The sequence below is a fragment of the Lissotriton vulgaris genome, chromosome 3_2 (assembly GCF_964263255.1).
Source record: "Lissotriton vulgaris chromosome 3_2, aLisVul1.2, whole genome shotgun sequence".
NCBI classification, from domain to species: Eukaryota; Metazoa; Chordata; class Amphibia; order Caudata; family Salamandridae; genus Lissotriton; species Lissotriton vulgaris.
Window position 1 is genome coordinate 267,149,360 of NC_141690.1, and position 26,145 is coordinate 267,175,504.

General features: G+C 47.8%; 1 protein-coding gene across 1 annotated transcript in view; it reads left to right on the forward strand.

Moving 5' to 3' along the window:
* LOC147725652 (interleukin-12 subunit beta-like) overlaps nucleotides 1-23,424 on the forward strand; it is a 155,671-nt gene extending 132,247 nt beyond the window's left edge. Inside the window, exon 8 of the mRNA XM_086964562.1 lies at nucleotides 19,936-23,424. Coding sequence (XP_086820688.1) covers nucleotides 19,936-19,956 — 21 coding nt within the window. The 3' untranslated portion in view covers nucleotides 19,957-23,424. The remainder of the gene's footprint in view (nucleotides 1-19,935) is intronic.
* Nucleotides 23,425-26,145: the final 2,721 nt, after the last annotated feature.

Genomic DNA, 26,145 nt, shown 5'->3' on the forward strand with positions numbered 1-26,145 from the left:
ATCAACATACACCGTTGTCGCACCCCTCGTGCAAGGAAGAATACACTTGACATCTCACCGTTTGGGCCATAAAGGACGTTCGCAGCTAGTTTTTTGTGTAAAGAATGCAAGAAGCTTACTAATGCCTCCTGCACCCCAAGATCCAATAATATCACTGGTTCTCTTGAGCCCATGCTGTAAGGCAATTACAAACAACCCTACCAATTATTTTGACTGTACTATCAATGAGGGAAATAGGGCAGTCACATTTGGACGACATTCCCATGAGCAAGAAATGTTACTGATCAAGGAGTGACTGAAATCGTTGGTGATCAAAGGTCCCCATAGATCATTGTTGCACTTTATGAGGTCAATCTTTAACTTGTCAAGTCCATGGGCATGCGCACCTCAACTCTGGTGAATCGCAGCCACCAATTCCTGCAGTGATACCAAAAATGGTGACGAATGGGATAATCTATTTGCAAAAGTTCACCCATGCTCTCTTTTTCCTCCATATTGTAGATGGCACTAATACGCGAATCCCATTCAAGATGCTAGAGCTCAGGAGTGGGCTATCCAGAGCGTTCTTTTGCCTGATCTTCTTAACTGTATTCCAAAACTCCTTACTATTTTATTCTACTGCAGTGTGTTCCAAAAGCGCCTGGTCCCTCTTGTGTAGTGCATCCTGTTGGACCCGGGGTTACCGGTCCACCAAGGGTAGCTTGGCACAAGTGGGAAGGCCTAACTCCAAGGCTATTGTGTTGTGCTTGCGTCACACTGAACTCAGTAATTCAGCGTGCTTCCACTCTAAAAATGACACCACACATTTTTTTTTCTAGAAAGTATTAAATCATTATCTCCTGGTTTTTCCTCTAATTAGACATTTCAACACATTTCATCAATCAAGTTTCTTGGCAAGTTAATTTCTTTCCAGCATAAATCATAAATGAGAATAAGACCAATGTTGTTTCATTTGGTTCTGAGCATTATCAAACAAGATTTATTATTCAGATTAATATGCTGTATGTGAAACGCTATAACCAAGCGAGGGATTAATAATATAGGTTAAACATTAGGCATTTGGTTGCATCTCCCACTCACACTTAAATAACTCATCAATAGTCCCAAGGACGTAAATCACATATAATCCCCAACAAGTCTTTTTTATATAGCCAACTAAACACTTAGCATATGTGCGGGTTCCAGGAGTTGGTGCAACGTTTCACCCTCTTATTTAATAAAGTTTCAAAGGTAAAAACAAATTACTTCGGTAAGACATTTCCTTGTATCATTCTGGGAAGTTGATTTAGACAAGCTCACTTCCGGAGAGAGTCAGCAGCATTTGCAGTTCCTAATGAGGGTTGAGAAGCACAGTCTAATTGGCCAATGTTAGCATTACAATCTGGTAGGGAAATAGACAGTTAACAGTGAACGTTATACAGATTTCTGAGGAAATAGGGCCAGCTTAATCACATGTTCAAGCCCTTGTCAAGTCACCACGGGATTGGCAAAATTCTATTTAGTTGAGTTCACTGTCCGGCTCTCGCATTCAATTCCCTCCCAGAGGGGTTTTAACTTCCTATGTTTCTGATCGACAACTTTAACGAGGCCCACCAGCCGTGTGTGGAAAATCATTCTCGTTATCCCGCTATCTGAGGTCACCTCCCATTTCTCCTCACCTCGGTTCTCACCGAGTACGTTTCTCTACTGAGGCTCGTTGCGGATGATAACAGGTCGCTGTCCGCCCACGGGAGGTAGGGGTGCCCACCACCACAATCTCTTCTCACTTGGAATTCGCTCAGTCCCTCACAGGCGGGGACGGACTATCGGCGTTGCTCATTGAAGGCTGCGGGCGGGGGACAGACATGGGAGAATGACGCGTTGGGCTGAGGCCTCGGTCGCTAGGCAACCCCGCCCGGCGTCTCTCCTTTCCCCGTCAGTTTCCTCACAGCGCGTCGAGGCTTCCCCTCCCCGCCTGAGCCGCCACACTGAACAGATTACCTTACCGGCTCTCGCTTCAAGCACAGGGGGGGCTGACATCCACCTCACGGCCTCGTACACATTAGAGGTGCCCGGCCGCAACAATGATTTTACTGGTGTCTTTCCTCAACACTGGGGAAACCACGGCTGACAGCAGTCTCTAACAATTAGGAGGGCCCTGGCTCACGGAGATTACAGGGGCAACCCTGTCAAGCTAACCCTTCAGGCCGCAGCAGCGGGGCCCTCAGGGAGGAGGTTATTTCGCTCAGGCTTCACCTCCAGCAATCGGTGGTAGCACTCACCACCTTACAGGAATGTTCGGCTTTCCTTGGCATCTGTCCTTGAAAGATCCCTGGGGTCAATAGGGCACCTCCACTCCTGCGGTGATGCGGAGGATCAGCAGGTCCTGGAGCCGGTTCCTAGCAGGGTCAGATCAGCAGGTTGTGGCAAAATCAGCTGTAAAGGGCAGCAACCCCAAGAGGCGGTCCACCCTTACAGTGCGCTAGCCTCCACACTCAGCAGCCTGGACTCCAGCCAGCTCCTAGATGACCACCCACTTTTTTTGTTCTAAAATGGCCGCTCTGAACTCCCTCTATTCATAGACTGGGCCCAAGGGATCAGAGTGGACCGGAAGGTTCCAGAACCTTCCATGTCACCTTATGGCCCAAGGCTCTGAGGTAATTTCTGACGGCCACCATTTTAGGACATCACTAATCCTCCATTTCAGGGATGCACCTGCGCCTCACCATTAATAGATGATAATGAGGCGCCCAGAGACCTAGGTTCAACACCAGGAAAAAAAAATAGTGAACACACAAGAAAAATACAGGAGGCAAAAAGGGGATAAAAAAAAAAATAATAATTAGGAGGAACCACCAAAAGTGCTGACAGGTCTAACACGCGTCCCCCCCAGCTGAAAGTGGGGAGAGCTACCCAACCCCTTGGGAGTTCTCATCACTAAGGCGGAAGTATCTTGATAGACCGTCTACCTTGGCGTGGTCCACTCCAGGCTGATGTTCCACCCTGAAGTCCATTCCCTGTAGGGGGATAGACCATCTCAACAACTTGGGATTCTCGCCCCTCATTTGCATCAGCCATCGTAGGGGCCGGTGGTCAGTTTGAACAAGGAAGTGCGAACCAAACAGGTATGGTGGCGATTTCTTCAAAGCCCATACCACCGCAAAAGCTTCCCGTTCAATTGCACTCCACTTCTGTTCCCGGGGAAGCAGTCTCCTAGATAGGAAAACAACAGGTTGGTCCAGACCCTCTTCATTGAGTTGCGATAACACTGCCCCAATGCCATGCTCTGATGCATCCGTTTGGACTATAAATTCCTTGGAAAAATCAGGGGCCTTTAAGACAGGAGCCGCACACATTGCTTGCTTTAGGGTGTCAAAAGCTCGTTGACAGGCCTCAGTCCAGACTACCCGTCGAGGTTGTTTCTTTGATGTAAGCTCAGTCAAAGGAGCCACAATCGTGCCATAACCTTTGACAAAGCGACCGTAGTATCGGGTGAGGCCCAGAAAAGCTCGGACCTCAGTTTGGGTCTTCGGGGGTTCCCAGGCCATGATAGTTTCAATCTTAGCCTGTAGGGGCTGCACCTTCCCCCTGCGCACCAAGTGGCCTAGGTACACTACCGACCCCTGCCCAATTTGGCATTTGCTGGCTTTGATGGTTAACCCAGCCTGCTTCAAGGCGTGAAGGACAGCCTGAAGGTGACACAAATGGTCCTCCCAGCTGCTGCTGAAGACAGCGATGTCGTCAAGATAAGCAGCAGAGAAAGCCTCCATACCAGAGAGGACCTGGTTCACCAACCGCTGAAACGAAGCAGGGGCGTTCTTGAGCCCAAAGGTCATCACACAGAAGGAGTAGTTTCTGTCCTGTAACTCCAGTTCTGTAGTAGGGGTATCTCTGTTATAGTCATAATCTAGTGAATAGTCCCGCCCATGTGCGTGGACCCCGGAGCAATCAAAAATAATCTCTTAAACTGTCAAAAAATGCAGAACTGCAAAGACACTTAAGAGAGAATTTAAAGACAGATAATGCAGCCTATATCCACAGGCTACACTGTCCAGTACTTCAACTAGAAATTCCACCAAAATAACCACACAAACAGCACAGCTTGCCCAGTTTCCTCACAGAGAAAACTTGCCTCTACCAGCAAAAGCCTCTGGAATGATAGAGAGGAAGGTATGGACAGACAAGCCCCATAGGCTGCCATTATGTGGCTTAAATAGGATACTGTGCCTTTAAGAAAACTTTCCAGAACTCTCTCAGTATCCCAGAATGCACAGCAGCTCCCTTTTACTTTCAGTTCTTTTTGAACGCGTAACACGCCAGACCTGTAGCATTCCTTACATGAATATCTTACTCCACCGGGGAGGAGGGAGGGCGCTTATGACTATAACAGAGATACCCCTACAACAGAACTGGAGTTACAGGACAGAAACTACTCCTTCTGTAGTAGGGGATCTCTGTGTATAGTCATAATCTAGTGAATAGAATGGCAAGCCCATCCCCACACCAAACCGGCGGTGGAAAAAAAGACATAACACCACAACTGTGCGAACAGATTTCGCAGCGAAGCCTGTCCAATCTGAGCGTCTGTCCTGGCATCAGTGTCCAGACAGTAATGCTTAGCAAAGGTATGGACCGACTTCCAAGTGGCTGCCTTGCAGATTTCTGCAATTGGAACATTACGTAGCAAAGCAGTCGTGGCAGCTTTGCCTCTGGTGGAATGAGCCTTAGGTTTACCCCCTAAGGTCTTATTAGCCTTTTGGTAACACAATTGTATACATGACACAATCCACCTAGAGATGGACTGCTTGGAGATAGCAAGACCGGTCCTGACTGATCCATAATTGATAAACAATTGGTCTGACCTACGAATATCTTTGGTTTTATCCTGATAAAATTTCTACACCCTCCTAACATCCAGGGAATGTAAAGACCTTTCCGCTGGAGATGAAGGATTCTGAAAAAACGTAGGCAAAGTTATAGTCTGGTTGACATGAAAATCAGAAATAACCTTGGGAAGAAATTTAGGGTGAGTACGCATAACAACCTTAGCAGCATAAAATACAGTATAAGGTTCTTGGCAACACAACGCCTGAATTTCACTCACCCTGCGGGCCGATGTAATGGCAACGAGAAACGCCGCCTTCCAGGACAGGTGCTGCAACGAAGCCTTATGAATAGGTTCAAAAGGCTCCTTCATCAATCTGGACAGCACCGCATTCAATTCCCATGAAGGCGAAGGAAGCCGGACAGGAGGGAATACTTTCTTCAAGCCTTCCAAAAAATCTTTGATCACAGGGATCTGGAAGAAGGAAGTCTGTGAAGGGCATTTCCTGTAGGCAGTCAATGCAGCGAGATGAACCTTAATGGAATGAAAATTAAGGCCAGACTGCGCCAAATGTAGAAAATAAGGAAGGATGACATCCTCCTTACACATCGTAGGGTCATAGTTTTTGGACTTGCACCAGATGCAGAATCTCTTCCACTTGTAAGCATAAGAAGTCCTAGTGGAAGGTCGCTTAGCCTCCTTCAGTATGTCCATACAATCTTCGGGTAGATTCAAATGGCCATATTGCACTATCTCAGGAGCCATGCCGCCATACTCAAAGACGAGAGGTTCGGGTGCACCATATGCCCACCCGAACTTCGTGAGAAGGTCCGGCCTGCACGGCAGCCGTATGTGAGGAAGGAGAGACCGGTGAAGCAGGTCCGTGAACCACCACTGTCTGGGCCATTCCGGGGCGATCAATATCATCCGCGCCCTGGACCGGGACAGCTTGATGAGCACCGCCGGAATCAGGGGAATGGGTGGAAAAGTGTACAGAAAGCTGTTCGACCAGTCGATCCATAGGGCATTCCCCAACATCCCCTGTTGGTAGTACCTGGAGGCGAAGTCTCGGCATTTGCTGTTTTCGGCGGTGGCGAACAGATCTACGTCTGGAGTCCCCCACCTTGCGAAGACTTCTCCTAGCACTTCGTCGTTTATGACCCATTCGTGATTTTCCTGAATCAGTCTGCTCAGTGCGTCCGCCTGAACATTCTGCACACCTGGCAGATGGGTAGCCGTTATCGTCAGTCCTCTGACAGAAGCCTGCGCCTCCTGCGACAGAGTGCGTGATCTCGAGCCTCCCTGCTTGTTGAGGTAATACATCGTGGTCGTATTGTCCGTTTGTACAAGCAGAGAGTTGGTCTGAAAGGACGGATGAAAGGCCTTCAGTAACAAGTGAACAGCTCTGAGTTCCAGGAAATTGATGTGGTACGTGGACTCGGACGGAGACCACGTCCCTTGAATCTGTAAGTCTCCAGAGTGCGCCCCCCAGCCGTGGCGAGACGCATCTGTCACGATCGTCTGTGCGGGAATGTCCTTGTGGAAGATAACCCCTCTGAGGAGATTCTCCGCTGAACACCACCACTTCACAGACTGAAGAGCATGCAGAGACAGTCGTATTGTCGTCCCAAGAACCGGTTCTCTGATCCCATTGATCCTCCAAGCACTCCTGCAGTGGTCTCATGTGCAGCCATGCGTGGGGCGTGAGGAAGATACAAGAGGCCATCGACCCCAGTAGAGAAGACACCGTCCTCACTGTTGTAGATGGAGCGGTCATAAGAGCCTGAGCCTTCCGAAGGAGTGATAACCGTCGCTCCTCCGAAGAAGACACGCTTGCTGACAGCGTATTGATGGAGGCTCCCAAGTACTGTATGCATTGGACCGGAGTCGGGACAGACTTGGACATGTTGATGTGCAACCACAGCTTGTTCAATAGAACGCACATCTTCTGGAAGTGTGCTTGAGCTTCCGAGAAGGAGGAGGCCTTGATCAACCAGTCGTCCAGGTACGGGTAGACAAACACCTTGTTCTTCCGCAGGTGTGCCGCTTCCACTGCCATGCACTTCGAGAATGTCCTGGGCGCAGACTTCAGCCCGAATGGCAGTACTGTGTATTGATAATGATTGGCGCCAACTTGGAATTGCAGGAACTTCCTGTGTTTCTGTGTAATGGGCACATGGAAGTACGCATCCTGTAGGTCTATAGCACAAAGCCAGTCTCCCTGCTGCAGCTGAGGGTAAATCTGCTGCAACAACAGCATGCAAAATCTCTCTCTGCGAATCCACTTGTTTGCTTTCCGCAAGTCCAGAATGGGCCTGACCTCGTTCTTGTCCTTCTTGCAGACAAGAGAGAACTGTGAGTTCAGACCTCTTCCCCTTTGAGGCACCGGAGTGGGTAACGGATGTGGGGGAAATAAACGCTCAGGGCCTAGACCCGGCCGGGCCTTTGGCGTTTCTGGAAGGGCTTCCGGAACTGCTGCTGTTGTTGTTGCTGCTGTCCGGAAGTCTGCCTGAGTTTCGGTACCGTCTCTGGAACGGGCGGTAGTTCTTCTTCTTCTCAGGCTTCTCTAACCCGACAGCCGTCAGGGTTTCGGCTTCTGCTTTCATACGGGCCATTTCATCGTCCGCATGTTTGCCGAACAGGGTTTCCCCCGAGAAAGGCAGGTTGGCCACCCGCTGTTGCGCCTCCAGTTTGAGTGAGGTGAGGCAAAGCCAAGCGTGGCGCCATTGATTGATGTTGTGGTAGTATCCGTGTGCCGCCAAAAGGGATACATTAGCAGCTGCGCTGATAATCTGATTAGACACCATCATACCCTCGTTTAATATCTCCAGAAAGTCCTCTTTCTTGTCACGAGGGAGGAGCTCAGCATACTGCTGGAAGGACTCCCATAGGGCACGATCATATCGCCTCAGCAGAGCCCCGGCACTTGCAGCCTTCATGGTGGTAGATGCCGTCCCACAGACCTTTCTGCCCGCCGAATCCAGCCACCGGCTGTCCTTATCAGGCGGCACTGTCGAAGAAGGAGTGGTGGCATGCTGCTTCTTAGCCGCTGTCACGATAACGGAGTCTGGTGTTGGGTCCATTCGAAGGAAAGCCGGGTCAGATTCCGGAGCCCGGTATTTCTTGAGGAGCCTGGAGGGGGCTGCCTTTGTCAACGCCGGAGTGAGGAACAACTCCTTGGCGGGCTCCTCCAATCCGGGTACCAACGGCAGCAGCGGTCGAGACAAATGCTTTTTGTGAAGTGTCTCGAAGATCATGTACGTCATAGGTGTTCGCACCGTCACCGTAATCCCTTGCTTAGTAGCGCCCCTCAACAGCACTTCCTGGAAGGAGACGATATCGTCCACGGGTGACACCCTTGTCCCTGGAGACTCTGACAGCGTCTGTGAATAATCCCTGGTGGAACAGCCTGTGTGGGATCTGGTTCTGCGCCTCCTGTGGCGTCATCTAGATCGAGATGACGACCGGCCACGGCTCCGCGATCTCCCTCTCCGGCCGGAGCGGGAGCACGATTTTCTCGGCCTCGGCCGATCCGCAAGCCTCGCAGGAGCAGGCGATGCTGGCCTGGCCGGGACCCTCGGCCGAGGAGTCCCCTTAGGAGGTGTTGGATAGCGTGGCAACAAGGCCGTCCTGGGTGGAGGCACAGGTGGAGGAACGGAGGGAAGAGGCGGTGGTGGGAGCTGAGGCGGCGGTGACTGACGAGGAGCCGGCCCACGAGGCGATGGTGGTGGTGGAGGCGGGGTGGGGTTCCGAGGAGCTGGACCCTTCGGCAAAGGAGGAGGGGTAGGCATCCTAGGTTTAGTAGGCGTATACACCACTGAGTACACCGAGCCCGGTGACTGTGTCTTCTTCCTTGGCGACGATGGCGAACCAATCTGCGACCTCCTAGCGCCAGGACTCCTCCTGCGCTTCCTTGGCGTCAAAGAACGCCGTCTCGACGTCGAGGAACGTCTTCTCATAGTCGACCGGTAGCGCCTCTTCGACGTCGACCGGTGGCGCCTCCTCGACGTCGACCGGTGACGCCTCCTCGACGTCGAACGCCTCCTCGACGGCGAGGATCCCCTTGACGCCGATCTTCTCCTCTTCGCCGACGGCGAACGGCGGTGTCGCCTCGACGGCGAGCGCAAACACCGGGCCTTTTTATGACGTCGATGACTCGACGATGACGTCGACGATGTCGACGACGATGCTGTCGACGGTGGCCTGTTCAGCTCCCTCGACGCGGAACGTCGACGCCGCTTCTCCCCAGAGCCCCGGGGAGATTGGGAACAGACCGTTGTCATCCCCCTCGACGCCGCAGTCGACGCTGGCGGAGAATGGGGACGCTTGATGGACTTCCTGCCCCTGGGGAGCCCCCCAGAGGCCTCAGCATGGGCAGATGAAGCATGCCCTGACCCACCTTGTGCCTTCTAACGTCTTTCCTCGAGGCCTTGGAGCCCTCTCTCTCAGGGTCTTGGCAGAGAGGGCCTTGCAGATTTCACACTCCTCTGGGAGGTGAGAAGAGGGGAGGCAGACCATGCACACTCCATGTGGGTCGGATTTGGCCTTTTTTCTATCACACTCTGGGCAATTGTCAAATAAGCCAGGCATTTTGACAATATATTGAAGAAAAAGGGCTTAGTACTTAACAACAAGCACTAAACACAAGAAAAAGTGAAAAAATCACCAATTTAACCCTTGAAAGGGAGAGCTCAATGCTCCAGGGTCCTGCTAGCAGGAGCCGGAAAAAAGAACTGGAAGTAAAAGGGACCTGCTGTGCATTCTGGGATACTGAGAGAGTTCTGGAAAGTTTCTTAAAGGCACAGTATCCTATTTGAGCCACATAATGGCAGCCTATGGGGCTTGTCTGTCCATACCTTCCTCTCTATCATTCCAGAGACTTTTGCTGGTAGAAGCAAGTTTTCTCTGTGAGGAAACTGGGCAAGCTGTGCTGTTTGTGTGGTTATTTTGGTGGAATTTCTAGTTGAAGTACTGGACAATGTAGCCTGTGGATATAGGCTGCATTATCGGTCTTTAAATTCTCTCTTAAGTGTCTTTGCAGTTCTGCATTTTTGACAGCTTAAGAGATTATTTTTGATTGCTCCGGGGTCCACGCACATGGACGGGACTATTCACTAGATTATGACTATACACAGAGATCCCCTACTACAGAACTGGTAGTGGCCCTCAGGAGTGGAGAAGGCTGACCTTTCCCTTGCTCCATCTATAAGGGAGACCTGCTAGTACCCTTATGTGAGGTCAAAAGTACTCAGATATTGGGCAGCTCCCAGACGGTCAATGAGCTCATCCGCCCTAGGGATTGGATGAGCATCAGTCTTTGTCAAAGAATTCAGTCCCCTACAATCCACACAGAATCTAAGTTCTGGAGTGGTGCCCTGCGGGGCAGCTTTTGGTACCAGAACCACCGGACTGGACCAGGGGCTGTTTGAAGGTTCAATCACTCCCAGCTCCAGCATCTTAGTGACTTCACTATGATTGCTGGCCTTCACCTTATCTGACAGCCGGTAGGTCTTGGACTTCACAGGTGTGCTGTCCCCTGTGTCCACATCATGGGTACAGAGGTGGGTCCTTCCCGGGATAAGGGAGAACAGCGAGGAATACTGGTCCAGAACTTGACCGCAGTCTCTTCGCTGTTCGGGAGTTAGGAATGGTGAGAGGATCACCCCTTCCACCGACCCATCCTTTTCCTGGGACGAAAAGAGATCAGGGAGAGACTCACTTTCCTCTTCCTCTGCTCCATCTGTCACCATCATCAAGATGACCTCGGGCCTCTCATGGTGGGGTTTGAGGCGGTTGACATGGACCACCCGATGGGGCTGCCTAGGGGTCTTAAGATCCACTAAGTAACCTTGCCCTTCTTCTCAACCACTTCAAAGGGACCTGTCCAGCGATCCTGGAGGGCACTAAGCTCTCCAGGCTCCATCACCCACATTTTCAGGTCAGGCTCCAACTCCACAGGGTGAGCATTGTGGTCATACCACTCTTTCATAACTGACTGGCTGGCTTCCAGGTTGTCAGAAGCTTGCTTCCACAACTTAGCCATTTGGCAACGGAAGGCCAGCATGTAGCTCACCACATCCTGGGGAAGCTTCCTGGGAGACTTTTCCCATCCATCTTTCACCAGGCTGAGAGGTCCTCTGACAGGGTGCCCATACATAAGTTCGAAGGGGCTGAAGCCCACTCCTTTCTGTGGTACTTCCCTGTATGAGAACAACAGACAGGGTAGGTAGGAGGACGTCCCATTTCCTCCGCAGGCTCTCAGGCAGACTTCTGATCATGCCCTTCAAGGTTTTATTGAACCTTTCCACCAGACCATTGGTCTGGGGGTGGTAAGGGATGGAGAACCGGTAAGTAACTCCACATTCCTTCCACATAGCCAGCATGTAGGCTGACATAAAGTTGGCCCCTCTGTCGGACACAACTTCCTTGGGGAAACCCACTTGGGTAAAAATCCCCACCAGGGCCCGAGCCACCGCAGGTGCAGTAACAGTCCTCAAAGGAATTGCCTCTGGGTACCGGGTGGCGTGATCCACCAGAACCAGGATAAACCTGTGACCGGCTGAAGTGGGTGGATCCAATGGCGCACAATGTCGATGCCCACCCTTTCAAAGGGGGTGCTAACAACAGGTAGTGGTTCCAGGGGAGCCTTCAGCTTAACCCCTGTTTTCCCACTAGCTTGACAAGACACACACGCCCTACAGAAAGTGTCAGACGCAATCCTCATCTGAGGCCAATAGAAATGGGGGACAAGCCGGGCAAAGGTCTTGTCCTGTCCCAAGTGTCCTGCCAAGGGAATCTTGTGAGCCAACTCTAAGAGAAAGGATCGGTAACGTTGGGGTACTACCAAGGCCCATGACGAACTGTGCACCGGAGCCTTGGGTTCACTGTAGAGAAGACCATCCTCCCAGTAAATGTGGAAGTTGCCTGCAACGTTACCTGCTGCCTGGGCTTCGGCCTGTCGCCTTAGACCCTCAAGGGTAGGGGACTCCTTCTGCCCCTGACAAAACTCTTCTCTGGTAGGTCCTCCCTCCACATGCCATTCCGCAGGGATAGGTAGGTCCTCCAGGGAGACAACATCCCCCTCCGTGGACTCCGAGCTCACCACCTCAGGTGTCCCATCCATCTCACGGGGTGTGGATGCCAAGGCAGGTTTCTCCTGTCCCCGGATTTTCCTCTTTCCGGCAGCCAGCTGTGCCTTTGTTCTAGGCTCCAGCTGTTGCGAACTCCCTCTCCGGGTAGTCGTGGATCGTGTGCTTGCACAGGTCCAGTCAGGTGTACCCAGCATCTCTGAATGAGTCTGGAATTCCACCTCCTTCCAAGCATTGTGCTCCAGGTCATTCCCCAACAGACAATCGACTGGCACGGCAGGGCTCACCGCAACTCTAAGAAGACCTGCGACCCCTCCCCACTCAAAGGGAACTTCAGCCACAGGGTACTGACCTATTCTGCCGTCAGCCATTGCGGCGGGGTGGAGTACATTTGGGATCACCTGCTCTGGGGACACCAGCGGACTGCTTACCATAGTCATACTGGCACCTGTGTCCCTCAGAGCTTCCCCTCTCCGGCCATTGATGGTGACCCACTGCCCATACTTGGTGGTATTTGGGGGCACCTGGATCTTAGGAACCATCTCGCTGTCTCCCAGGGACACTAATGTTTTTCCTGCCCACTCACCTCCCTTATCTAGAGGCAACTCCTCCCTTTGCTCTACACTAGCCACTCCCGGGGTTTTTCCTCCAGTGGGAGGGGGTGGTCTCTTTGAGCACTTGGCATCACTTTTATAGTGCCCAACCCCACTGCATTCGTAACAGCAGACAACCCTTGGCTGCTGACTATGGTCAGCATGTTTTTTTTTTGTGGATTAACCTTAGGAGTGAAACCTGATCCCCTTCCTTGGAAACTGTTTTGGGGGCCTTTTGAGAACTCCCTCTTTTTGTCTCCCCCCTCTTTCTTCTGGGGAGCGCCCTGACCAGTCCTTTGGGAATCCCCTCCAGTCCCCTTTGAGGACACCCGGGTACTAGCCCAGATGTCCGCCTCCTCCGCAAGTTTCCTAGGGTTAGTCAGCTTGCTGTCCACCAGGTGTTGACGCAGCTCCGGAAAACATTTCTCGAGTAGGTGCTCCTTTAATAACAGGTCGTATAACCCCTCGTAATTAGCCACCTCACTGCCTTGCACCCAACCCTCTAGGGCCTTCTTAGCGTAGTCTAGAAAATCTACCCAGTTTTGTGTACCCAGTTTGTGGTTGTTTCTAAATTTCTGCCTGTATTTTTCAGGGGTCAGCCCACACTTTCTAATCAAAGCAACCTTCATGGTGGGGTAATTGGTCTGTTCCTCAGGCTCCAGAGCTAAGAGAGCATCCCTCCCCACTGGAGGCATATACTTTTACAGGCCACCCCCGCAATGACTCTCTGAAATCCCATGGGCTCTTAATTAGACCTCATAGGCAGCCAACCATTTGGCAATGTCGTCTCCCACACTAAAACTGGCGACTACATACTTGGGCAAGTAGAGTCTGGGTTCCCTGGTGACCTCCTTGAGTACGCTGCCACCAATAGGATTACTGGAGGTCCCTACCTGTAGGGCTTTGAGGTCTAACTCCTTTAAGCTAAGCTCATGAGCGAGCCTTGTCTCCTCCCTCTCCTTTTCCAACCTAGCTAACTCCCATTTTAATTGTCTTTCCTCCCTCCTGTCAGCTAACTCCGCTGCAGTCAGGCTCCTTCCAGATACACTACTGCCCGCCCTAGAAGGTGTCCTAGGACCGGGTAACAGATTCTCCCCTTCGGTTTGGTAAAGCATTTCTGCTTCTATGACAGTGTCACGATCCTCCTCTTTCCCATCTGGGTGAGCTGCCACCCATGCTCTCAAGCTGGTTTGAAGTTCCACCTTCTTCGCACCACGCTTGAAGAACACCCCCTTTTCCTGGCAAAATTCCCTAAGTTGGGCCACTGTGTAGGTCTCCAACTCATCCAACTTAAACTCCATTTTACCAGGTGGGACCTCAGACAGCTATTTTGGAGTACTTCAAGAAAGAGGCGTCAAATAAGACTACTTCCACCCACCACCAGAAAGGAATTTGGAAAAACAAAAACTTCCAATTAGGGAGACCACTAGGAGAAAACTCCAGGTGTAGGGTACGTGGTGCACACTAAGCCACTGTCAAGTGGACCTAAGCACAAGCCCTGATCCCACCGCTGAACACCAATATGTTGGACCCGGGGTTACCGGTCCACCTAGGGTAGCTTGGCACAAGAGGGAAGGCCTAACTCCAAGGCTATTGTGTTGTGCTTGTGTCACACTCAACTCAGTATTTCAGTGTGCTTCCACTCTAAAAATGACACCACACCTTTTTTTTTCTAGAAAGTATTAAATCTTTATCTCCTGGTTTTTCCTCTAATTAGACATTTCAACACATTTCATCAATCAAGTTTCTTGGCAAGTTAATTTCTTTCCAGCATAAATCATAAATGAGAATAAGAGCAATTTTGTTTCATTTGGTTCTGAGCATTATCAAACAAGATTTATTATTCAGATTAATATGCTGTATGTGAAACTCTATAACCAAGCGAGGGATTAATAATATAGGTTAAACATTAGGCCTTTGGTTGCATATCCCACTCACACATAAATAACTCATCAATAGTCCCAAGGACGTAAATAACATTTAATCCCCAACAAGTCTTTTTTATATAGCCAACTAAACACTTAGCATATGTGCGGGTTCCAGGAGTTGGCGCAACGTTTCACCCTCTTATTTAATAAAGTTTCAAAGGTAAAAACAAATTACTTCGGTAAGACATTTCCTTGTATCATTCTGGGAAGTTGATTTAGACAAGCTCACTTCCGGAGAGAGTCAGCAGCATTTGCAGTTCCTAATGAGGGTTGAGAAGCACAGTCTAATTGGCCAATGGTAGCATTACAATCTGGTAGGGAAATAGACAGTTAACAGTGAACGTTATACAGATTTCTGAGGAAATAGGGCCAGCTTAATCACATGTTCAAGTCCTTGTGAAGTCACCACGGGATTGGCAAAATTCTATTTAGTTGAGTTCACTGGCCAGCTCTCGCATTCAATTCCCTCCCAGAGGGGTTTTAACTTCCTATGCTTCTGATCGACAATTTTAACGAGGCCCACCAGCCGTGTGTGGAAAATCACTCTCGTTAGCCCGCTATCTGAGGTCACCTCCCATTTCTCCTCACCTCGATTCCCAGCGAGTACGTTTCTCTACTGAGCCTCGTTGCGGATGATAACAGGCCGCTGTCCGCCCACGGGGGGTAAGCGGGGCCAACCGTCACAATCTCTTCTCACTTGGAATCCCCTCAGACCCTCACAGGCGGGGACGGACTACCGGCGTTGCTCAGTGAAAGCTGCGGGCGGGGCACGGACATGGGAGAATGAAGCGTTGGGCTGAGGCCTCGGTCGCTAGGCAACCCCGCCCGGCGTCTCTCCTTTCCCCGTCAGTTTCCTAACAGCGCGTCAAGGCTTCCCCTCCCCACCTGAGCCGCCGCGCTGAACAGATTACTTTACCGGCTCTCGCTTCAAGCACAGGGGGGGCTGACATCCACCTCACGGCCTCGTACACATTAGAGGTCCCCGGGCCGCAACAATGATTTGACTGGTGTCTTCCCTCAACACTGGGGAAACCACGGCTGACAGCAGTCTCTAACAATAAGGAGGGCCCTGGCTCACGGAGATTACGGGGGCAACCCTGTCAAGCTAACGCTCCAGGCCGCAGCAGCGGGGCCCTCAGGGAGGAAGTTCTTTCGCTCAGGCTTCACCTCCAGCAATCGGTGGTAGCACTCACCACCTTACAGGAATGTTCGGCTTTCCTTGGCATCTGTCCTTGAAAGATCCCTGGGGTCAATAGGGCACCTCCACTCCTGCGATGATGCGGAGGATCAGCAGGTCCTGGAGCCGGTTCCTAGCAGGGTCAGATCAGCAGGTTGTGGCAACATCAGCTGTAAAGGGCAGCAACCCCAAGAGGCGGTCAACCCTTACAGTGCACTAGCCTCCACACTCAGCAGCCTGGACTCCAGCCAGCTCCTAGATGACCACCGACTTTCCTTGTTCTAAAATGGCCGCTCTGAACTCCCTCTATTTATAGCCTGGGCCCAAGGGACCAGAGTGGATCGGAAGGTTCCAGAACCTCTCATGTCACCTTATGGCCCAAGGCTCTGAGATAATTTCTGACGGCCACCATTTTAGGACAGCACTAATCCTCCATTTCAGGGATGCACCTGCGCCTCACCATTAATAGATGATAATGAGGCGCCCAGAGACCTAGGTTCAACACCAGGAAAAAAAATAGTGGACACACAAGAAAAATACAGGAGGCAAAAAGGGGATAAAAAATAATAATAATAATAATTAGGAGGAACCACCCAAAGGGCTGACAGGTCTAACACATCCTTCCTTGCCCTCAAGGTGTTTTATGAAGCTTCCGAGCTGCTCAAACTTCGTCCCAATCTTTAGGACAAGCTACAAGGGCCTTCCGTAATCTATGGTTGGCTTCCAAGCAGTGCCTATCAAGCCACAGAGCCACCCCCCCATTAGGCTGCAAAAAGTGTCTGATACCCTGGCTTAATCTTTTGCAGCGAGCTAGCATAACATCCCCACTTACATCTGACAGACAACTGAGGAACAGTCCAAATTGTGTTTTCAATAATGTGGCCAAATTGTCCCCTGGTTCCTTTAAATGCCAGATAAGCCTAAGGCCGTCAGTGGAGTGTTGTGTAACAGAAATTGCTTTGACAGGGTGATATATACCCATATACACCAAAGCACCCCTGCTCCCCATCTATGGATTATACACAAATATTTTCTACCCATAGAGGGTATTTTTCGTCCCCCCCTTTCTCTCGAGAATGACTCTTTTTCTTTTCCACACTCTGATACTTCCACACCACCATACTATTCATGCTGCACACCGATGTTACTGGGATTTTAGATTTTCACACACAATTAGCCACTTTGAAGTTTTATCTTCATCCAATGGCCACTTTCACTCTCACAACTTTTATCAAATCCTCTACTCCTTGGTCCTCTCCTGCTTTTCAGCTATCCCAGAACTACCCACTTCCTCTCTTAGCTATCCTCATCCACAGTGGACAGATAGGTGTCAATTCTTTACAGCATGATTTACCCTTTTTGTCGCCAACCTTCCTAAATGCTATCAGATTTATGGTTCCACCAAACTACCAATCCATTACTGACTATTATTCTTATGGAAATGGTATAAAGTTCTGAAATCTAATGCAGAATTCCACTACACGTAGCTAAAGACATGAGTTAGTTTTTGCTTCCCAATTTTGACTCATTAACAATAGTTATTATTAATTCTTTTTCCTCCTTGCAAACAACATAACCAATGTAATCAATTGACTCCTGTTAAAACATAAATTTTTCTCTTTGTGAGTAATGAACCCTTTCCTCCTGAAAGCACTTAATGCTTAACCTATCTCCTATTCTGCTCATTGATATCCCATCAGAATACCTGTATGACAGTCTGCATAAATTGTACCCGAGCATACTGCTGGACAAGTAATCAATAATCTTCTGAATTTCATTTTAGTTAGGTCTACCTTAGGGTAAAAGGCATCATATGAAAATGAAACAAAGCCTGAGAAGTTAGAAATAATGTATTCCTTAGTCTGTCGGGATGCAAACAGATATAGGGGTACTCTAATAAGGATTGGGGGTGAAAGGCACTGACATATTCCAAAAACTGAATAATCTCACCGATTATTTGAGTTGGATTTCAATCAACAAAGACCAATGCAGTACACTCAGATCTACACACAATCTTAACTCTTTAGAGAGTTTTCTTGTGACCACAATGGGATGCATTCATTCAATTGATTTAAATAACTTCTTTAATTCTACCTTAGTATCTACTCACTGGGGCATTATAACATTTGTACAAGACAGGCATCAATACAGCCTTGACCATGATACAAATCTTTTGAGAACCCATAGCTCTTCCTTATTGACACTGAGGTAAATATCTTCACATTCCTGCAGTTCATCACAGCAGAAATTTCAGCTCCTAGCCATTACACTGATTCACCTGTAGATGACCCTTAGCATCAGATGAATGGACCAACTCTCCTCAAATTATCCACACCCATTAATGCCTCAGCAATTCCCTACAGTTATTGTTTTAGGCAAATGTCACAGAATGTAGATGCAATAGGTACACAAGATCCTTGGTTTTAAAGATGCAGAATTCCAATACTAGTATGCAGTATTATGTGTGACTTGGCCACACCCCGTTTTGAAGAAGATATTCTACCCATCACCTTAATCTAAACAATCCTTCCATGCCCTCCTGTTCGACATCACCCAATCTATTACCAGGCCACTGTAAATGACAAGCATGTCTTGCAAAGAGCCATCTCTATGTTATCATCCCAGCAAGAGCAGACACACTTGTGCTCTTCTGCTTGATGAGGAAGCACAGAGAGGCACACAAGGAATGCTCACACAGCAGCAGAGCCTGTTCACACTCAACCATAGGACCTGTCTCAGGAATTAGGTTTAAATGCATGAGGATTGCTGCCCTCATGGGCCACTTTGCCAATTACGGCAGCTAAGTTCCTAAGTTGTTACACAAGCAAACAGAATGGTCTAACGGCCATAGATCTGATCACATGGTGGTTTCATTTTAACCCTGAGGGCACTGCAGGCAAGGCACACTGCTATGAACAAAGAAAACAAATGACTTACTTCTCTTAGTATGTCCAATGCACTAGAATGTACCATCTAGTATAGATTCACAGGGTGAAGATCTACAATAAAGAAGTGGTAAATTGTCACTAATAGCCCTTCAGCTTCTCCTTTAGTTATTCAGTGTATTGACAGTTCACTGTTGAAGTGTAGCTCTCCCCGAGTTGTCGGTCCACCTCATGGCCACTGTATTTAAGAAGTATTTTTCAATACTTCTTAAGTACTGAGTTGTATTTCTCTTACAAGCACTGGTTACACTGCAACAGCACCACACTGAATAGAGGAACCACTGACGGAAATGGAAAGGCCTTGGCTGGCCACAAATAAATAACAGAACAGAAAATAAGTATAAAATATCCAACACAGCACCCAGGCACTTAAGCAGACAGGAAAATGGGGTCAATAAGAGACATCACAATGCTGCTAAAGAGTCCAACATTAAATAACTTGCAGCCTGTCTGTGAGGTTGTAGAAGAAGGTTTATGGGTTATAGTAAACGAGTGGTAGAAAAGAAACGAGCACCAAGAAGAAGTGGTCCGCTGACCTGATGTATAAGAGGAAGTAGAGACGGATGCTAGATTCTTGAGCGGGGAAGTGAGGATATGTTGAGCTAAGGAGTACAAGGGTATCGAACCGTGATGCCCAACACGTCGTTGATGTCATGAGTCTGTTATTATGTTTAATAATATCATCACACATAACAGCTAATAGAGAAGTTAAAGATGTAAAGAATCTAGATTTGGAAGAAAATTTGCAACAGACTATCTATTTTCTATGACTTGGTAAACTTGGAAAGGTTTCCACAGCAATTTCATGACAGAGCCCCTGTTAATTTTATTTTTTTCCCAAGAACCAAACCCCTGAGAAACCACTGAGATAAAATACAATTTCACTCGAATAACAAGTAAAACACTAAGGAATGTGTGTTAATAAAGAACCTATTATTGTAAATATTTTATCTTGGGCTAAATTATTTTGATGAGCAAGTATGGTTCCATTTATTAAATGTCAATGGTTTCCGCTGTTCGTGTTGCATTGGTTTGCAAAAACTGATGGCTTCCTTTTTGAAAGACTGTCTATGTAATAGTCATGAGAGAAGTGGTGCAGTGCCATGGATTCTCCTTCAACACATGGGTGTGAGAAATCTGTCACACTCTGAGATTGTGTGATCCCCAGGGTTCAGATGGCATGCATTGCTCCGGTGACTGTAATCAAGTAATTTGCCTCAGCACTTGATCCCTAACTAAAAAAAGAAGTTTGCACTAGGTAGTCAGAGCAAATGGTGGTGTAAAATTGCCTGATCATCAGTGCCAAATTACGAAGTCGAAGATGCAAGGCATGTTTTATAAATGTTTGTGGTTGGCTTGTGCATTTCTCTGCTAATCCATGTACTGCTTTCTTTTGACAGACCAGAAGACGAACATATTAAGTAAGCAGCAGAAACACCATGAAGAAATTAAGTGGAGAAGAAATGGAAGCAGGCATTTGGATTAGGGATTGGTCTTTTTCTCCTAGGCGGGGCACCATCTTCTGTAGGACACTAAAATGTAACCTCGCTCACGACTCATGATGTCTCAAGCTTTCTTCAGGCTCAAAATGTAAGGCCATCAAGCCCAATCTTATCTGGACAAAATTAGCACAGACCACAATACAGACTGAAACTCAACACAAATTTTTAAAAAGCATGCATGTCCTGTCACCCAAGCTGCCTTTTCTTCTGACCTGAAAATAACAGTGGTCATCAGATATTTTCTCACAATCTGACAACCTATTCTCCTAGAACGCACTGAACATAGGCTGTATGGATTGCATACTCACAGTATGTGCTCCATTTCATCCATAGGTAATGATCTAATAACTTTAAAATATCAAAGCATGATAAAAAGCAAATTGTCCTTCTGAATTGAATTGTCTTCCTGACCTGCACCCCCCCAGGTTTTTACAGGGAAAGCCTTAGGGTTCATGAGAATGAAGACCTTTGTTTCAAATAATTTTCATGCAATGTAACTAGAAAAGTGTAGGAAGTTTATCTTTCCTTTGTGAAAAAAGTTTAAAATCAAACTTCAACAACCAAATTTGAAAAAGAGGCGACCCCCATTGTGTTCCAGGGCACCGCTACCAATGGTGTCACTAGCAGTGTTTATTGTATGACGCTGGAATTCAGTAGGGAAGGGCTGTAAAACAAATGGATAACATGGTTCCCTTTGAGGCTGCAACTTTGAGGTAATAAGGGCTCTCCGGCCATCACATTACAATGACATGATCTAACAGGCCTGCTGCCGTGAGTCCATCTCATTGCAATGACGTCTAACAGGCATGTAGCTGAGAGTCCATCTCATTATGATGACATGTCTAACAGACATGCAGATGAGAGGCAATCTCATCGCAATGACATGTCTAACAGGCATGCAGCTGCAAGTTCATCTCATTGCTATGACATGTCTAACAGGCATGCACCTGAGAGTGCAGCTCATCACAATAACAATGTCTAACAGGCATTCAGCTGAGAGTCCATCTCATTGCGTTGGCATGTCTAACAGGTAGGCAGCTGAGAGTTCATCTCATTGAGATGACATGTTTAACAGACATGCCGGTGAGAGTCCATCTCATCACAATGACATGTCTAACAGGCATGCAGGTGAGAGTCCATCTCATTGAGATGAAATGTCTAACAGGCATGCACCTGAGAGACCATCTCATCGTGATGACATGTCTAACAGGCATGCACCTGAGAGTCCATCTCATCGCATTGACATGTCTAACAGGCATGCAGCTGAGAGACCATCTTGTTGCGATGACATGTCTAACAGACATGCAACGGATATTCCATCTTGTTGCGATGAAATGTGGTCTAACAGCCATGCAGCGGACTTCTATCTCGTTGCGATGACATATGGACTAACAGGCATGCAGCTGAGAGTCCATCTTATTGGAATGATTTATATAACAGTCATGCAGCTGAGAGTCAATCTCATTGCGATTACATGTCAGACATGTATCTGAGAGTCCATCTCATTGTGAGGACATGTCTAACAGGCATGCAGCTGAGAGTACATCTGTTTGCAATGACATGAGGTCTAACAGGCATGCAGCTGAGAGTCCATCACATTACAATGACATGGTCTAACGGGCATGCAGCTGAGTGTCCATTTCATTGTGATGACATGTCTAACAGCCATGCAGCTGAGAATCAATCTTATTGCGATGACATGTCTAACAGGCATGCAGCTGAGAGTTCATCTCATTGCGATGGCATGTCTAACAGGCATGGAGCTGAGAGTTTATCTTGTTGCAGTGACACGAGGACTAACAGGCATGCAGATAAGAGTCCATCTCATTGTGACAACATGTCTAACAGGCATGCAGCGGAGAGTTCATCTCATTGTGATGGCATGTCTAACAGGCATGCAGCTGAGAGTTTATCTTGTTGCAGTGACATTAGGTCTAACAGGCAAGCAGCTGAAAGACCATCTCATTGTGATGACATGTCTAACAGGCATGCAGCTGAGAGTCCAACTCATCACGATGACATGTAGACTAACAGGCATGCAGCGGAGATTCCATCTTTTCGCGATGACATGTGGACTAACAGGCATGCAGCGAGGAGTCCATCTTATTGGGATGAATTGTCTAACAGGCATGCAGTTGAGAGCCCATCTAGTTGCGATGACATGTGATCTAACAGGCATGCGGCAAAGATTCCATCTCATTGCGATGACATGTGGACTAACAGACATGCAGCTGAGAGTCCATCTCATTGCAATGAGATGTTGTATTACAGGCATGCAGCTGAGAATCCATCTTTTTACAATGAGAAGTGGTGTAACAGGCATGCAGCTGAGAGTTCATGCCATTGCACTGACATGTGGTCTGACAGGCATGCAGCTGAGAGCTCATCTCATTGGAATGAGATGTTGTATAACAGGCATGAAGCTGAGAGTGCATCTCGTTGTGATGACATATGGTCTAACAGACATGCAGCTGAGAGTCTATCTCATCGAAATGACATGTCTAACAGGCATGGAGTTGAGAGTCCATCTCATTGAGCTGACGTGGTCTAACAGGCATGCAGCTGACAGTCCGTCTCATTGCACTGAGATGTGGTATTGCAGGAATGCGACTGAGTCCTTTTTTTAGGATTGACGTATAGTCTAGTAGGAAAGCAGCTGAGAGAATTGAGGTTCCTGCAATATATTGACAACTTATCCATGTTTCCAAATTGTAATGTTCTGGCAAGTTCATATTCTCCTCACAATTATAAATTCCTTTACATGCTAGTGTTGGGTATGCTTGGAAACCCAATCAATGCTTTTATTCCAACTACCAATTTAGTGCCATTCCTCATTTTATCTATAAAAAGTTTGTGCACGAGGCCATTCTCCTGAAGGGAAGAGCTTCCAAAGCAGCACTGTGTTTGTGCCCAGATATTCTTAAGACTGAGATCCCAATATAATCGTCTGTTTAGCTGCCTCCTCTGGTCTTCCTGAAGAAATACAAGGGGTGTGCAGGTACGTCTTTGGCTAAGCTCAATTTGGTCATCAAGGCCTTGAAAGGTCTGCAGAGTTAAAGGCCTTTGTACGTGGCTGATGCAGTCTACACAGACACTAGTAGTTTTAGCTTCTGGATGTTCTCTCCAAAAGACCCAGGCTGGGTTAAGTGAAGTCTACTGGAACATTGGGGAAGGCTTAGATTAAATGCTGTTCCAGGAAAAATTGTTTTGAACTGGACGGCATCAGAAAATGAACTTTATTACATAAAAAGGGTTGTAATAACCTTTTGTCAGTGGTTAATATTTATTATGTATTAAAATATTTATTTCTATTATATTTTTTCATATTTAACAAATCTGGACCATTTTTCTGTATGAAAAGCATTATTAAAGTTTCTATTTACCATATATATTTGTCCTTTTCTTTTCTGTATACTCAAGTTGAATATGACAGGTTTCCAACCACACTTCTCTATTCCTGTAGACCCCTACAGTTTTCTATCAGCCCTAAAATTGAAAGTATGCTGTGCTCTGTTTTACCAAGGCTCCTGAAATTCCATAATTGGAAACGTTTACAAGACGGTAATTTACATGGTAGATGCACCCACATGGTTCATCCTCAGAAACACACAACTCGTAAATATACACATTTTTAAGGAAGATCTGCATGAACAATACAAGATGCTATGCTTGCTGTAAGACAGTCATCAGAGGGCAATATTTACTAATTATGTAAAAGGAATTGCACAATTGCAAGAATTTCAAGAGGGGACAGTTGGGGGGGGGGGGGTGGGTCTTCATTTCGCCCACAGTGACAAGATGGGGTCTGTGAACTCCTGGTGTAGTGTCTGTGTTCAGTCACTGCTCAACAATGATTGAATGCCTAAATGACTTCAGTGGCGCCTTCACCGATGAATGTGTCTCAGAAGGCAGTGGACACCCTAAGCAGCTCTGTACTTTTGCAACTTTCTTCCAACAATGAGATTTTAACACCATGGTACCTTTAAAAGTACTGAATCCCAAAGCTCAAAGCCCAGAAATGTGATTATCTAGTGTTTGGAAAAAGTAAATACGTGTGGAGACCTTCTCACAGCCATGGATCGTGGTAATTTGAGCAGTTTGGGGAGAGGATGCTGAAGCAGAGCTTAAGTTCTCAGTTTAGGAGAAGGCAAGCCGTCAAGAAGGTTTGTTTATGGAGCCTCACCACACAGTGCATGGCGTGTTTAACACTATGCTAAAATGGCTGACGCTTCTCAAGCAAGATTACTGCCACAATTCTCCTTAAGGCTTCCTTTGTGAAAGGAAACTTTAGAAGGACCTTGTATTCACAGTGAAACTTGCATGTCTCCACCAAATTGAAAGGCTTTGGGACTGTCCACAAGCTGCATTTTGTGGTACATCATTTTGGAATACTGCAAACGTATTACAAAATCGTACTCACAAGGGGCCTGATTCTCAAAGGTAAAGGTAAAGCTAGAGAGACTCGCACTGACACATATGGGACTTAAAGTGGGTTTTATTGGTTTTAACAATCGCCTTCGTCGTAAAGTGCTTCTATAATCGTGAAGTGGGCCTTCGCTTTCTTTCTTCTCCAGGGAAAGACGCCTTTTACGGGTCTCCAGGCTTCGCCTTCTCCACTCCATGATGATCGGGACGTGAACAGACGCCGTCCGGACGTTCCGGGACCCAAGAAAAGAAAATGTAGACTGACTTCAGTCTGGTGTCCAATTTTTATAATGTGTAAAGGAACGGGTAGTGAGGAGACAGTCGGTGCACAAAAGCATAAGCAAAAGGAAGTACTCCGAGGTGCCGACAGTGCTCAGGGCAGGGAGTGACAGGAGCGTTCGAGTGGTGACTCAGGGAGGTTTAAACCCCTTCCTTCCCACCCAACCCGACATACGCAAACGTACCTGTGTAAGCCACGCATCCCCTGAAGCGTGGCTTGGCGATACGCTTTGTCGTTGGCCTCCTGGCTTTGCTGTTCTCTCGGCCGCGTCCGCTCTCTCTTCTCCCTCGCTACGTCCTCGTTCGGTCTTCGCTCTCTCCTCCACACTTTCTGCTTCCTCTCCTCCAGGTGTCGAACACACCCGCGTCTGGCTGTTTCAGGGATTTTCTTCGTCGTCGACCTGCGCGTCACAAAAGGGGGCGGGGCTTGATCCAAACTCGGCCCAATTAAAGAAACAGTGTTCGCTTTCGTCCTCCGGCACAATCACTGCGGTCTTCGCTCGGTCCCAGATTTCAGGCTGCTGTGTAGAGAGAGGGGAGAGGGCACCGTTGACATTTGTAAGGGTTGGACTCATTCCTGCCTCGGATCTGGGCTGTCTCATCCCGTCACAGTAACTTACACTGTTGAGTAAGTTTACTACTCACAAAATCAGAGTGTATTATGTACTTTAGTGTAGTTTGTGAATAGTATTTTATAATTTGTTTATAGTAGTATTTCAGCACTACAAATGTACTACAAAATGCATTTTGTGAATTGCTGCCTGGGAAGCTAAACCTTCTTTTACAGATACTGTATGATCACCGCAAAGTCCTGCATAGTTCGCCTGTTAGAAATAGGGTTGTTGGTTGACTGGGGTGTGAGCCCTGGTCAAGCAACAACCACAAACCTAGTCAGGGTAAGACACAAGCAAACCCCAAATTCTCCTGTGCTCACCACCTGGTAGCTTGGCACAGAACAGTCAGGCTTAACTTACAGCCAATGTGTAAAGTACTTATGAAACACTCCCAAATAGTAAAATTGTGAAAACACCACAGAAAAATTATCCCACACCATGATAGAAAGATAGATTTTAATGTAATAAATAAAACAAGACTAAAATGAGAAGAATCCAATCAGTTGAACTGGAGTTATAATTTGTAAAGAATAATCTGCAATACAGCGCCTAAAATCATAAAGCCCTAACTGCAATGCACTGGACCGGATCAAAATCAAAAGTTCAAGCCTGCCTGTGATGGAGAGTGGGTGGGGGACGTGGTTTGGGCGCCGATGGAGGAGGCCGCCTAGACACTGGGCTCCGAGATCGAGCCTACATTTAACCTGCCAAACGGATTCTGGCGATCCCCTACCCACTTTGCCAACCGGGGGAAGGGACTCCCCCACAGCAGACCCGCAAGGCGGAGCTC